Here is a 10,909-nt window from a genome sequence, read left to right as displayed (position 1 = left end):
TCAGTCAAGTTTGATCTGAACTCTGCAGGAAAGTAGATCTCCAGGTACAGGATTGGGCACCTGATGTAGACCGTTAATGTCAAAACTACTTTTGGAGGGCCTCCATCCTGCAAGTTTTTTTCCAACCTGCTCCAACACGCTTGGCCAGAAGTTCCTAGTAATCCTGGAGTGCTTTATTAGCTGCTAGAGGTGTGTTTAATTAGGGTTTCAGCTAAACTCCAGAAGCGGGATTTGACATCTCTGATACCCCTTTTCCACCAAAGCATTTTGAGAGCCGGTTCGGAGCCGGTGCCTACTCGAGAACCAGTTCTTTGTGTTTCGACAGCCAAAGAACTGGTTCTCGGCCAGGAAAATTGGTTCCAAAGCGGCACCAACTTTTTGCTGGACTAGAACCGTTCTTTTACCACGTCATGCTTACGTTGGGGGCTGGGGGCGGGGTTATTGTGACCAACAACATGACGGGAATGGGAAAGCTAAGACGTATGGCGACGTACACAGTGACGTAACGACGTCGTTCGCTGGGCTCTCTAGTCAGTGGAAAAACAAACAGGTTCTGAGAAGGTTCGCAAGTTGAAGCAACTTTGAACCAGCACCAGTTCCGAACCAGTTCTTTTTTGGTGGAAACGAGTTGCTCCAGAATTCCAGTAGACAGCAAGTCAACTCAATGGGAGTGAAAAGCTATTTTTTTCTTAAGGGGACCCGTTGTACCCTGTTGGTGAAACACTGCTGTAGACATCGAATCGACTCACTAGGTCAAGGCTGTCCAATCCTGCTCCTGGAAGGGCGACTGTTCAGCAAGTTTTATCTTCAACTTTAATTAAACACTCCTGAACCAGCCAATCAAGATCTTGAAGCTGCTGGGGTGTGTTTCCCGTACAACGCTGTAACTCGCTGCTTCACTATCATAGTACGATACATCGTTGAAGAAATCAACTAGCTAGTCACGACTGTTTCCCGAAACCTTATTGTCGCAAAGTGGTCGTTCAACCACGTTGGTTAATGATGTCACGAAGGTGGTGGAGTAATGACTACTTTTAATGAAACTGTTTGAGATCGGATTAACGCTAGATGTTTTGATATAACTTACGGACATGGCATCTGAGGAATATTTCTGTTATTCTGCTTTATTTCCAGATTTAATCATAGGCTCGTTCTTGCGCACTAGTGCACGTTCACACATGCGCACTCTCCAAAAACGGTGCTTTAAATCTCTTAACAAACTAAAAGACGTAAATTACATTTTTATGTATTCTAAATAAAAGATATAGATTGTACTGAATGTTAGCTTGCTTATTTTGCTCAAGATAAGGATTTATTAAAGGGTTAGTTCACCCAAAAATGAAAATTCTGTCAGTAATTACTCACCCTCATGTTGTTCCAACCCCGTAAGACTTTCGTTCATCTTCGGAACACAAATTAAGATATTTTTGATGAAATCTGAGAGCTGGATCACTCCTCCATAGGCTTCTTAAGGGACTGAAACTGGCCGGCCCAAAAGTTATGATAGACATCGTTAAAATAGTCCGAGTGACTACAGTGGCTCAATCTTAAGTTTATCAAGCGACGAGAATACTTTTTGTGCGCAAAAAACAAACAAAAAGAACGACTTTATTCAACTACTCTGTAAGGCCGTGATATTTCACGTAGTGAAACTACGCAAAGCTTCTAGGTTGTACGTCACGCATCACACACATAACCAGCGTCGGCCAATAGTGAGCCTACGTGTGACGTACGACCTAGAAGCTTTGCGTAGTTTGCGATGCTGAGTGACAACTCTGCGATGCTGTTTGCGAATGTTCGTTGGAATGATGGTTTCGGGAAACACAGACTCGTTGAACTGCTGATAACGACGAAACTTTGGAACATAGTTGGCTAACGATGCTTTTGGGAAACGCACCCCAGGCCGGTGGCCCTCCAAGAGCAGGATTAAGCACAAGGTTTTGAGACACATCCGCCATGTTGCACCTTTTCAGGCAGTCGTAGGAATACAGAAAGTATAAACATCTGTTTTTCAGAGGTCGACACCCCTGTCCCCTCAGTAGAAAGCAGGTATGGTGTGCTCGATCACACAGCGTCTGCAGTGCTGTCGGACGAGTCGAAGCGCCTCAGGTGGCACATCACACTCCTGTACGTTTAGTAGCTGTAGCTCGGGGCATCCCGCCGCTAGCGCCATTAGCCCTCTCCCCGTCAAACTCTCACAGCCCCTCAGACTGAGCCTTCGTAGGCCTTCACAACCGCGTGCTAATGCTTCTAACCCAGCGTCCGACACCAGCGGGCAGCGACCGACATCGATAGAGCGCAATCGGGGGCAGTTGCGAGCTAAATGGCTCAAACCCTGGTCCGTTAGCCCCTCGCAGCCCCGTGCATTCAGGTAGCGTAGCCGCGGACAGTAGCGTGCTACATAACGCAATCCAACGTCTGTTATGCGCATACAATGTGCTACGCTCAGATAGCGTAGGCGTCCCTCGAGACGAGCGACCTCACGCAAGCCGAAGTCTCCCACCAGATGGCAGTCGCTGAGGCTAAGCTCGCGTAAAGAGGAGCAGCGCAGTGCTAGCTGTCTCAGAGACTCGTCTGTTAGGCGGCTGCAGCGACGCAGGTAAAGGTGTGTGAGATGCGGACAGTGAAATGCGATGGTCCTCAAGCCTTCATCCTCCAGTGAGACACAGTCCGTCATGTCCAGGTGTCTCAGGCCGATCTGCTGTCCGTGAAGAGGAGTGAGCTGGAGGCACGTCTCCTCTGTCAGGCTGATGCACGTCACTTTAGGGCAGCCTGAGGGGAAGGCAGGGAATATTATCGTTATTATAGTTTATGAATAGAAAAGTAAAGTTCATCAAGACAAACTTTAAATATCTGGATGTTAAAGGGGAACTTGGCAACTCTAGCCATTTATTCGCTGATTTTCACTTTTGTTTTCGCATGTTTTCTCATCAGCTCCCCCTACAGCGGTTAGCCGTATATTTCACAACACTGTCGTAAAAAAAAAACTCACTTGCGGCACCCTCCTCCCCCTTTCTACCACTGCTCATGTGCATTTGTTATTATCGGAGCCGGACAACTTTATCGTGTGGAGCTATGTCTACAGAGGTGGGTAATACATCATACACATTGAGGGGGGCGTGTGTGTTTATGTCGAATTGCCATAAAGCAGTTTGTGTTTCTCGCTCGGTCTCGTTCTTCCCCATGTTGCAAGGTTGGTTTTCCGCCTGGTAACGTTGAGGGAAGCGGGGAAAGTCACAATTTTCACAGGAACAGGTTATTAAAACAACCAAATGATTTCTAAACCGTTTTATTAAAGGTGCTATATGTATTTTTTAGCGGCCTCTATCGGTGATGTTTCAGATCGCAACCAATTTTTACAAGAGCGCTCGTGGCGTGCTCTTGCGCGTGCTCGAACACAAGAGCGATCACTCATGGTACAAGGCCACACTGAGACTTTCAACACACCGGAGAAAGCATCACACAACATGCTGGAAACTCATGTAACTTTACAATAATAGGCTACTTTTATCAGCTTGTCGTTGAACTAATGCTCCATGCTCGTACCATGATAACGTTACATTGACTGCATTTAGCCGACATGTGGTGTTATCTAGCATAAGGCATTTCACTAACTATTCGTGTATCTTTCACAATCAGCAATGTCAACATAGATGAATGTATAATATGATAACGAAAACGGTTAGTAAACTAGACTGAACAATTTCAGTGTAACAGTGAGATCGTAGGAAGTAACATTACTGTACTGAACGTGTCTGGAAATGTGTATTATAAACAATATGATAGTAGTGGGATGAGTGACATTAGACAGTAGATCTAGTACATAAAATAAAAGTTACATCCTAAAGCACCTACTTTTTGATATCCTGGAACTTTTGTATTCATTTCATGTCTCATATATGTTGTAGTTTACCTTGCTATTTCATTACGGTTTACCATTATTTATTTCAGCATATCTGAAAACTTGTCATTTATCACAATAAAAGCCGATCCGATTCACGTTTGGCCTGACGAGCTTCAGCAGATACATTTTTGTTTTGTTTTTTACATTTATGTGGAGTTTGTGTTGGAGTGTGTGTTGTGCTGGAGGCAGGAGTGTTTGGTGTTATCAGACTCCATGTCGTTCGCTGCAGTGCCGTCACATAGACTGTATATAAAGGAGAGAGGCTCGGGAGCGCGCATGCACGTCACATCCGATGGATTTCGCAGAAAATCCGACCCGGAGACTTCACATAGAAATAGGAATACTGGCCTTCAGAGGTAATGGCAAAACCAGACAAGTGGATCATTGTAATGCGTGATTACAACCCCTTCACACACAGGCAATAAAAAAAGGATTCATTTTAGAAGAAAAGTTACATAGAGCACCTTTAAGTTGAAATAGTTGCCAAGTTCCCCTTTAAGACTAGCATTTCACATCACAGATTGAAAGGGTGCTAATATACAATCACTAGTACTAGAGACAGGCTCCAAAAGAGAGTCAATCCCATAGACCCCCATGTTAATATGCCCAACTTTACAGCAGGAAAAAAATGTTTATTGTTTACAGACTGGAACAAAAAGTGGTTTTGGTCTATATAGCTAATTTTGCCCATCATTACAACTGTGAGGGGGGTGAATTTTTTTATAACTCATCCGTTTTAATTATATTAAGCCTTGAAGTTGTGCATAATTAAGGGCGTGGCCACTAGAGTGACAGGTGGATTGCCGCTGCTGTCACTACTAGCGTTTGTCTGCTAGCGTTAGCGTCACGTCACGTCAGCTAATCCGCCTCTTTACCCATTTTCGTTTATCCGGGGGTGACGCACGGCCAAGATGGCGACGGCCGGCTCCGCCCACTTTGGGCTTCGAAAACGAAGTAGTTATAGTAGTTATTTGCCATTTGCTAGAGATTTCTTGGCAGCTGCTAATGTTTTGCTAGAGTGAGTTAGTTATTATGGTAAATGAATACAAATTATAGCAATGGCTTATGATATAAGCTATGTTTTATCCCTTTAACTATTCTAACCTTTTTAGACAGGGGGACATTAGTCTTATTTTAACTTCCTGTCTAATATAAAAAACAGGCAATTTCTTGTTATTAAATATGTCCTTAAATGTATGTATGAGCATCAGTTTCAGTTGTTTTGATCCTATTCCTGCACTGGAACTGCTAAGAGCATTAAGCAACAGGAAAATAGTCAACGTGAAATTTCTTTACAATTCTGAAATTTAAAATCTACATCAGGTTTTCAGATCGAGGTGAATAAATGAAATAGAGTGAGAATAAAGGCCAGAGAAAATAATAGAGAAATAAAATCCAGAAACCTCATATGGAACCAAAACAAGGTAGTATCTGTTTTTGCTCCTATTGCAGTTATACTACCTGCTTTTAAAAGTAAATGTAACCACAAGAAATTTGGGATACTTTTTGCAACAAAGGGCGTATTACTTGTGGATAGCAGAACGCATGCTGTGCCCTCTGCATGATGAATAACTGTGTGGGACTCGTACAATGAACTCAGCAGACGGACTCTTACACTTTGGTTGAGGTTAGCAGTCCATCTTTCAAACCGAGCAGACCTCACCTTCCCCCAGAGAAAGACTGGGAGACTGGCAGTGATTCCTAGATCCCATAATCTTTTCCCCAGCCTTCCCAGAAAAACATCACCACTATGAATTACTCCCTGAATAAATCCACAACCAAACATGCTATTCCGATGCATAATGTCGGCTAATCCATCACAAAAGCTCTTAAAAATAATCAAGACTTGTTTTACTTGTTGACCAGGTCTCACGCATAATGGATGTGCCACACAAATTAAAGTTTGCAGCCCACCTGTGGCACTTAGCGTTACATTTACCTCAAGAAAGCTATTCAATGTCCATAAACTCATTAGTAAGCTAGAAAAAATTTATAACTTAGGAGAATAGCATTTGTATAAATATATGCATTGTAGTACATTTTCATTATATTTTTTAGGGATGCACCGATATGACATTTTTGGCCGTTTAATAATATTTTTAATATTTTAAGGCTGATAACCGATTGGCCGATAAATCTAAATTCAGATTTTTATATAATTTTTGAGAGCCTGATTACAAAAACAAAAGTCTCACCATTAAAAGCCATGTCCCAAACACACAACTATAATTAATTTTATAATATTATAATTGTATGTAGCCTATATGACAGACTTGTGCTGCACATGTTGCACTGAACTGTATTTTCCTTTTTGAAGTTATTTCAGTCATATTTCAAGCAATTCAAAACCATCATGTTGAACAGTGCTGAAGATCTGAAGCGTCTCAGCTGAGGGAAATAATCCATCATTTATCGGCTTTAATATATCGGCCAAAGTTTCTTATCGGGCCGATAACGATAACATTAAAGCTGAACATATATCAGCCGATACCGAAATGGTGGCCTATATATTGTGCATCCCTAATATTTTTACTTAACCTGTTAGTGATGTTTTTATTATTTAATGTATGTTTGAAAAAATTTTTATTGTCACCAACAATCTATTTACCTACAAACTATTTCACTAAACTAAACAATTCTGTTATTAAAAAGTTGATATAAAAACTGCCTTCAATTTAAATGTTTGTACACACACACACACAGAGACAGCATGATTATTGCACAGGTGTGCCTTAGGCTGGCCAAAATAAAAGGCCACTGTGAAATGTGCAGTTTTACTGTATTGGGGGGGGTCCGTATTGGGGTTTTACTGTATTGGGGGGGTCCGTATTGGGGTTTTACTGTATTGGGGGGCTCGACGTCCTTGCGAGCGACCTCCAACAACATGGAGTTGCTGTGGAGGATGCAGAGCAGCTGGCACAAGACCGTCAGCACTGGAAACAACTGGTTCATCTGGTCGGCTCAACGCACAGGGATGGGACACCCCCCCACCCATCGCAGGAGCCAAAATGAAAAAAAAAAATGAAAAAAAAATGGGGGGGTCCGGGGGGTTATGGTAGAGAAATTAACATTCAATTCACGGGCAACAGCTCTGGTGGACATTCCTGCAGTCAGCATGCCAATTGCACGCTCCCTCAAAAATTGCAACATTTGTGACATTGTGCTGTGTGATAAAACTGGCCTTTAATTGTGGCCAGCCCTAAGGCACACCTGTGCAATAATCCTGCTGTCTAATCAGCATCTTGATATGCCACACCTGTGAGGAGGATGGATGATCTCGGCAAAGCATAAGTGCTCACTAACACAGATTTAGACAGATTTGTAAACAATATTTGAGAGAAATAGGCCTTTTGTGTACATAGAAAAAGTCTTAGATCGTTGAGTTTCGTTTATGAAAAAGGGGGGCAAAAACAAAAGTGTTGTGTTTATAATTTTGTACGATGTGTATATATGTCTATATATATCTCAACACTTTTTACAAAGTAATAAGAAATTGAAATACTGAAGGTGGGGGTTTAATTGTTTAATCATAATAAATTGTGAAATTGTAAAATCACAATGTAGAAATGTTTCTAAAATCGCCTTCATTCTCTTTTAAAATGTAATTTCTCATTTTCTCTTTTAAATTGGAGTAAATATTTATTTTATCACATGTTCTTGACAGGTTTCATGAGATTCACCCAATGGCATCAACAATTGAATTTTTTGCCAATTTTACCTGATACGTCTAAATACTCCAGATTGGGACACTTGGACACCACATCAAACACGGCATGATTGGACACATTATAGCAGCCTGCGACCTCCAAACACCTCAGTTCGGGACAGCACCGGGCCATCACACGCAGCCCGCGGTCCGACAGCCTCCGACAGCCACTGGCCACCACCGTCTCCAGCGTCAGACACACGCTGGGAGTGTCCTGACACAACCGATGGGTGAGCACCTTCAGGGCCCGGTCCGCGTTCAGCAACTCTCCGGTCAAACGAATGCGACTCCAGAGCCGTGGGTCCCAGGACAGGTTATACCAGCGGCGACACACTCGAGCGCAGCGGCACAGATGAGGAGTGGACAGGTAAGACAAGACGTGGAGTAAAACAGGGTCGGGAAGGATGTCAATGAGGGCGGTGTGAGGGGCCTTTGAAGGCCGTGAGCGAGTGCCTGGAGGCGGGTGAACCATGGCCACAGTTTCCCCCGGGACGGGAAATGAGGTGGAGGACGTTTCATGGCCGTTTGGGACTGTTTGAGGGGAGACACGGGAAGGGTTTGGGTTCAGAATGAGGGCCGGACTGGGAGTACTAAGCGTCCTCATGCTAAGGTCTGAATCTGGAACAGAAGAGAGAGATACATAGAATTACCCAAAGGAAAGAAAAAACAACTAACACTTTACAATAAGGTTCATTAGTTAATTACCTTAGTAATGAACAATACTTCCACAGCATTTATTAATCTTAGTTGATGTAAATTTAAACATTTACTTACATTATTAAAATCAAAGGTTGTATTTGTTAACATTAGTTAATGCACTGTGAACTAACATGAACACACAATGAACAGCTGTGTTTATTATTAACTAACATTAACAAAGATTAATACTGTAACAAATTTATTGCCCATTGTTAGTTCATGTTAGTAAATACATTAACTAATGTTAACTAATGAACCTTATTGTAAAGTGATACCATAACAACATTACATCCCTTTATCTCAATTATATCAACTAGACATCAATGAGATTAAATGGAGAGGCCATACACCTTTATGCAAAGCAGCTTTACTGCAATAAACAGGAATTTAAAAGAATCAATGACGCAAAAAATCAAATATGAGACTAATTCAAATTCTGCTGTAAAGCAGCTCTAACAAGACTATGTCATTCAGATCAATTCAATGTTGATTCAGTTCAAGTTCATCAATTATGAATTAATGTTCAATTCAGCCATAAGCAGGTCTACAGAAGACAATAGTCTCGTTATTCAGCTTGAGTCGGTTCGATGTTGATTCAGATGAGTTCAATAACAGTGAATTTAAAATAAGAGTTAATTATGAAACAAATTTGATTCAGCAGCTCTAAAGAAAATGCATCATTATCAGTTCAAGTTTTGTTCTCATTCAATAGAGTCAGAGCAGTCAAATCGATGATATTACTGAATATTAAGCGTCTTTTAAACTAAAGCAAGCAAGAGGCGGCAGTGGCAAGACAATCCATCAGGCCACAGAAATAAAGGAGAAACCAGCTTAGTTTTTAAAATAAAATGTGAATGTGATTTACTATAATAGGAAAAGCAAACCTGATTCCCATTCGGAGAGAATCTGATATCACATTAAACATCAAGAAGCACGAAGGACCTCAAATATGGAAGCCATCAGTTGTTTTAAGAAACACGTTTAGCACAAATGGTGTTAACTCATCCGCCGCTCTTGGGCTCTTTGTTCTCAAAACTGCAGAGATGTGTTTCTGATATCTTGTTATTGGACGCTGATAAAAGTGTCAAGTTTATCTCAAATGCACTTGAAGTGCTTGCCATGGTTGAGACTCCATTAATGGTGAAGCTTTCATTCTTCGCAGATGGTTCACTGATTTAGATAAATAAGTATAGGTGGTACAGTAGATCGTTTCTCTGCTAGATCTCATCAAAACAGTGGCTTGCCCCTATAAGACTCCTTTCCTTTGTGTTTTCTATTTGACACATGCTGGCTCGTAACTACCTAAAATGTTTAAACTTTTAAAATTGGTTTTAGTAGCTTGACCAAGCAAGACACTACCAACACCAAGGTTTGATTCCTAAGAAACGCATAGAGTGAATGTGCTGCAAGAATCTGCAAGATTTGACATATCCCACAATGAATGTAACCTTCCATTTCCAAAGCTATATCAACCACAACTTCTTAACTTGGATTGACAAGAATTCAGGTTGTTTTAGACCAAATGAAACCATACACTTTCAATTTACAAAATGATACGTTTTTACTTTTAAGTTGCTAAAAATGATCATTGTTTGGCAAATTTTCATGATAAAATCCAATCATTTCTATAGGGCTTTACATGATTGAGAATTAACGTTAGTGACAAAATATTTACCCACGCAGACTTTGCAAGTTGTTTTATTCCACATGGTTTTGAAGAAAGCAATTATACGTATAGAAAATATATTACATCAGTTGTTAAACCCAAAAAATCATAAAAAAATCGCAAATGACTTTAATGCCAATTTTTCTCTATAGGTCATTGTGGTGATAAACAGTTTTACTCTCTAGATTTCTGTTTAGGAAACGGGTTCATAAGCCAGTCATAAACTGAAAGATAATGAGGAGAAATATTAAGGGGAAAAACAGTTTATAATAAGCTCTTGTCTTCCCTTCCTCTCTATTTCATGTCCTTGTCAAGCCTCCTCCACAAAAATGAGCGCAAAGGAACGAGAGCAAAACATTTCCAAAGTCTGTTGGATTCATGGATTCCCATCCCTAAGCTCTCGATTAATAGCTCTTTGCTAAGCTTCACAATGGTCCTGCTGAGGAAGTGAGGGTTTATGTGCAACGATGCTTTCTGTACAGGAAATTTTCTTTAGTAAGGAACTTGGGCGGCTCAGATGCCAATGACATGATGGATAAGCTTAGGCAGAATTTTCCTCTGCAAGCCACTTTTTGCATGCAGGATTGCATTTAAAAACGCTACATTAACAGTCTTCGGTGTATATTTTTCATTCCAGATGAAGCACGGGAAGAATAATTTAATATACACTATGTGGCCGCAAGTATGTGGACAACCCCTTCTTAATTTACAGGTTTGGCTATTTCAGCTACACCGATTACCAACAGGTGCATAAAATCAAGCAAAGAGCCACACAATCTCCTTACACAAACATTTACCAAAATCAGTGACTATCAATGCAGGAAGCCACCAGAAAAATGGTTTACTTTACAAAATAGCAGCAACAGAAATATGATGAAAGAAACTAGTGTTCAAATATACCTCAAAGCAGCCATTCTTGGGGTTCAAGCATTTT

General features: G+C 41.1%; 1 protein-coding gene across 1 annotated transcript in view; it reads right to left on the bottom strand.

Annotated features, from left to right (window-relative positions):
• Positions 1-1,775: 1,775 nt before the first annotated feature.
• si:dkey-192l18.9 (F-box/LRR-repeat protein 7) overlaps positions 1,776-10,909 on the bottom strand; it is a 50,776-nt gene continuing 41,642 nt past the window's right edge. Inside the window, exons 3-4 of the mRNA XM_056237035.1 lie at positions 7,623-8,228; positions 1,776-2,772 (exon numbers count right to left, since the gene is read on the bottom strand). Of these exons, the coding sequence (XP_056093010.1) occupies positions 2,036-2,772; positions 7,623-8,228 (1,343 nt within the window). The 3' untranslated portion in view covers positions 1,776-2,035. The remainder of the gene's footprint in view (positions 2,773-7,622; positions 8,229-10,909) is intronic.

This window comes from Rhinichthys klamathensis, unplaced genomic scaffold, assembly GCF_029890125.1.
Source record: "Rhinichthys klamathensis goyatoka isolate OS25496 unplaced genomic scaffold, OSU_Roscu_1.1 h1tg000476l_1, whole genome shotgun sequence".
NCBI lineage: Eukaryota > Metazoa > Chordata > Actinopteri > Cypriniformes > Leuciscidae > Rhinichthys > Rhinichthys klamathensis.
The sequence above is the reverse complement of the archived record's forward strand: the minus strand, read 5'-3'. Positions and strand labels throughout refer to the sequence as shown.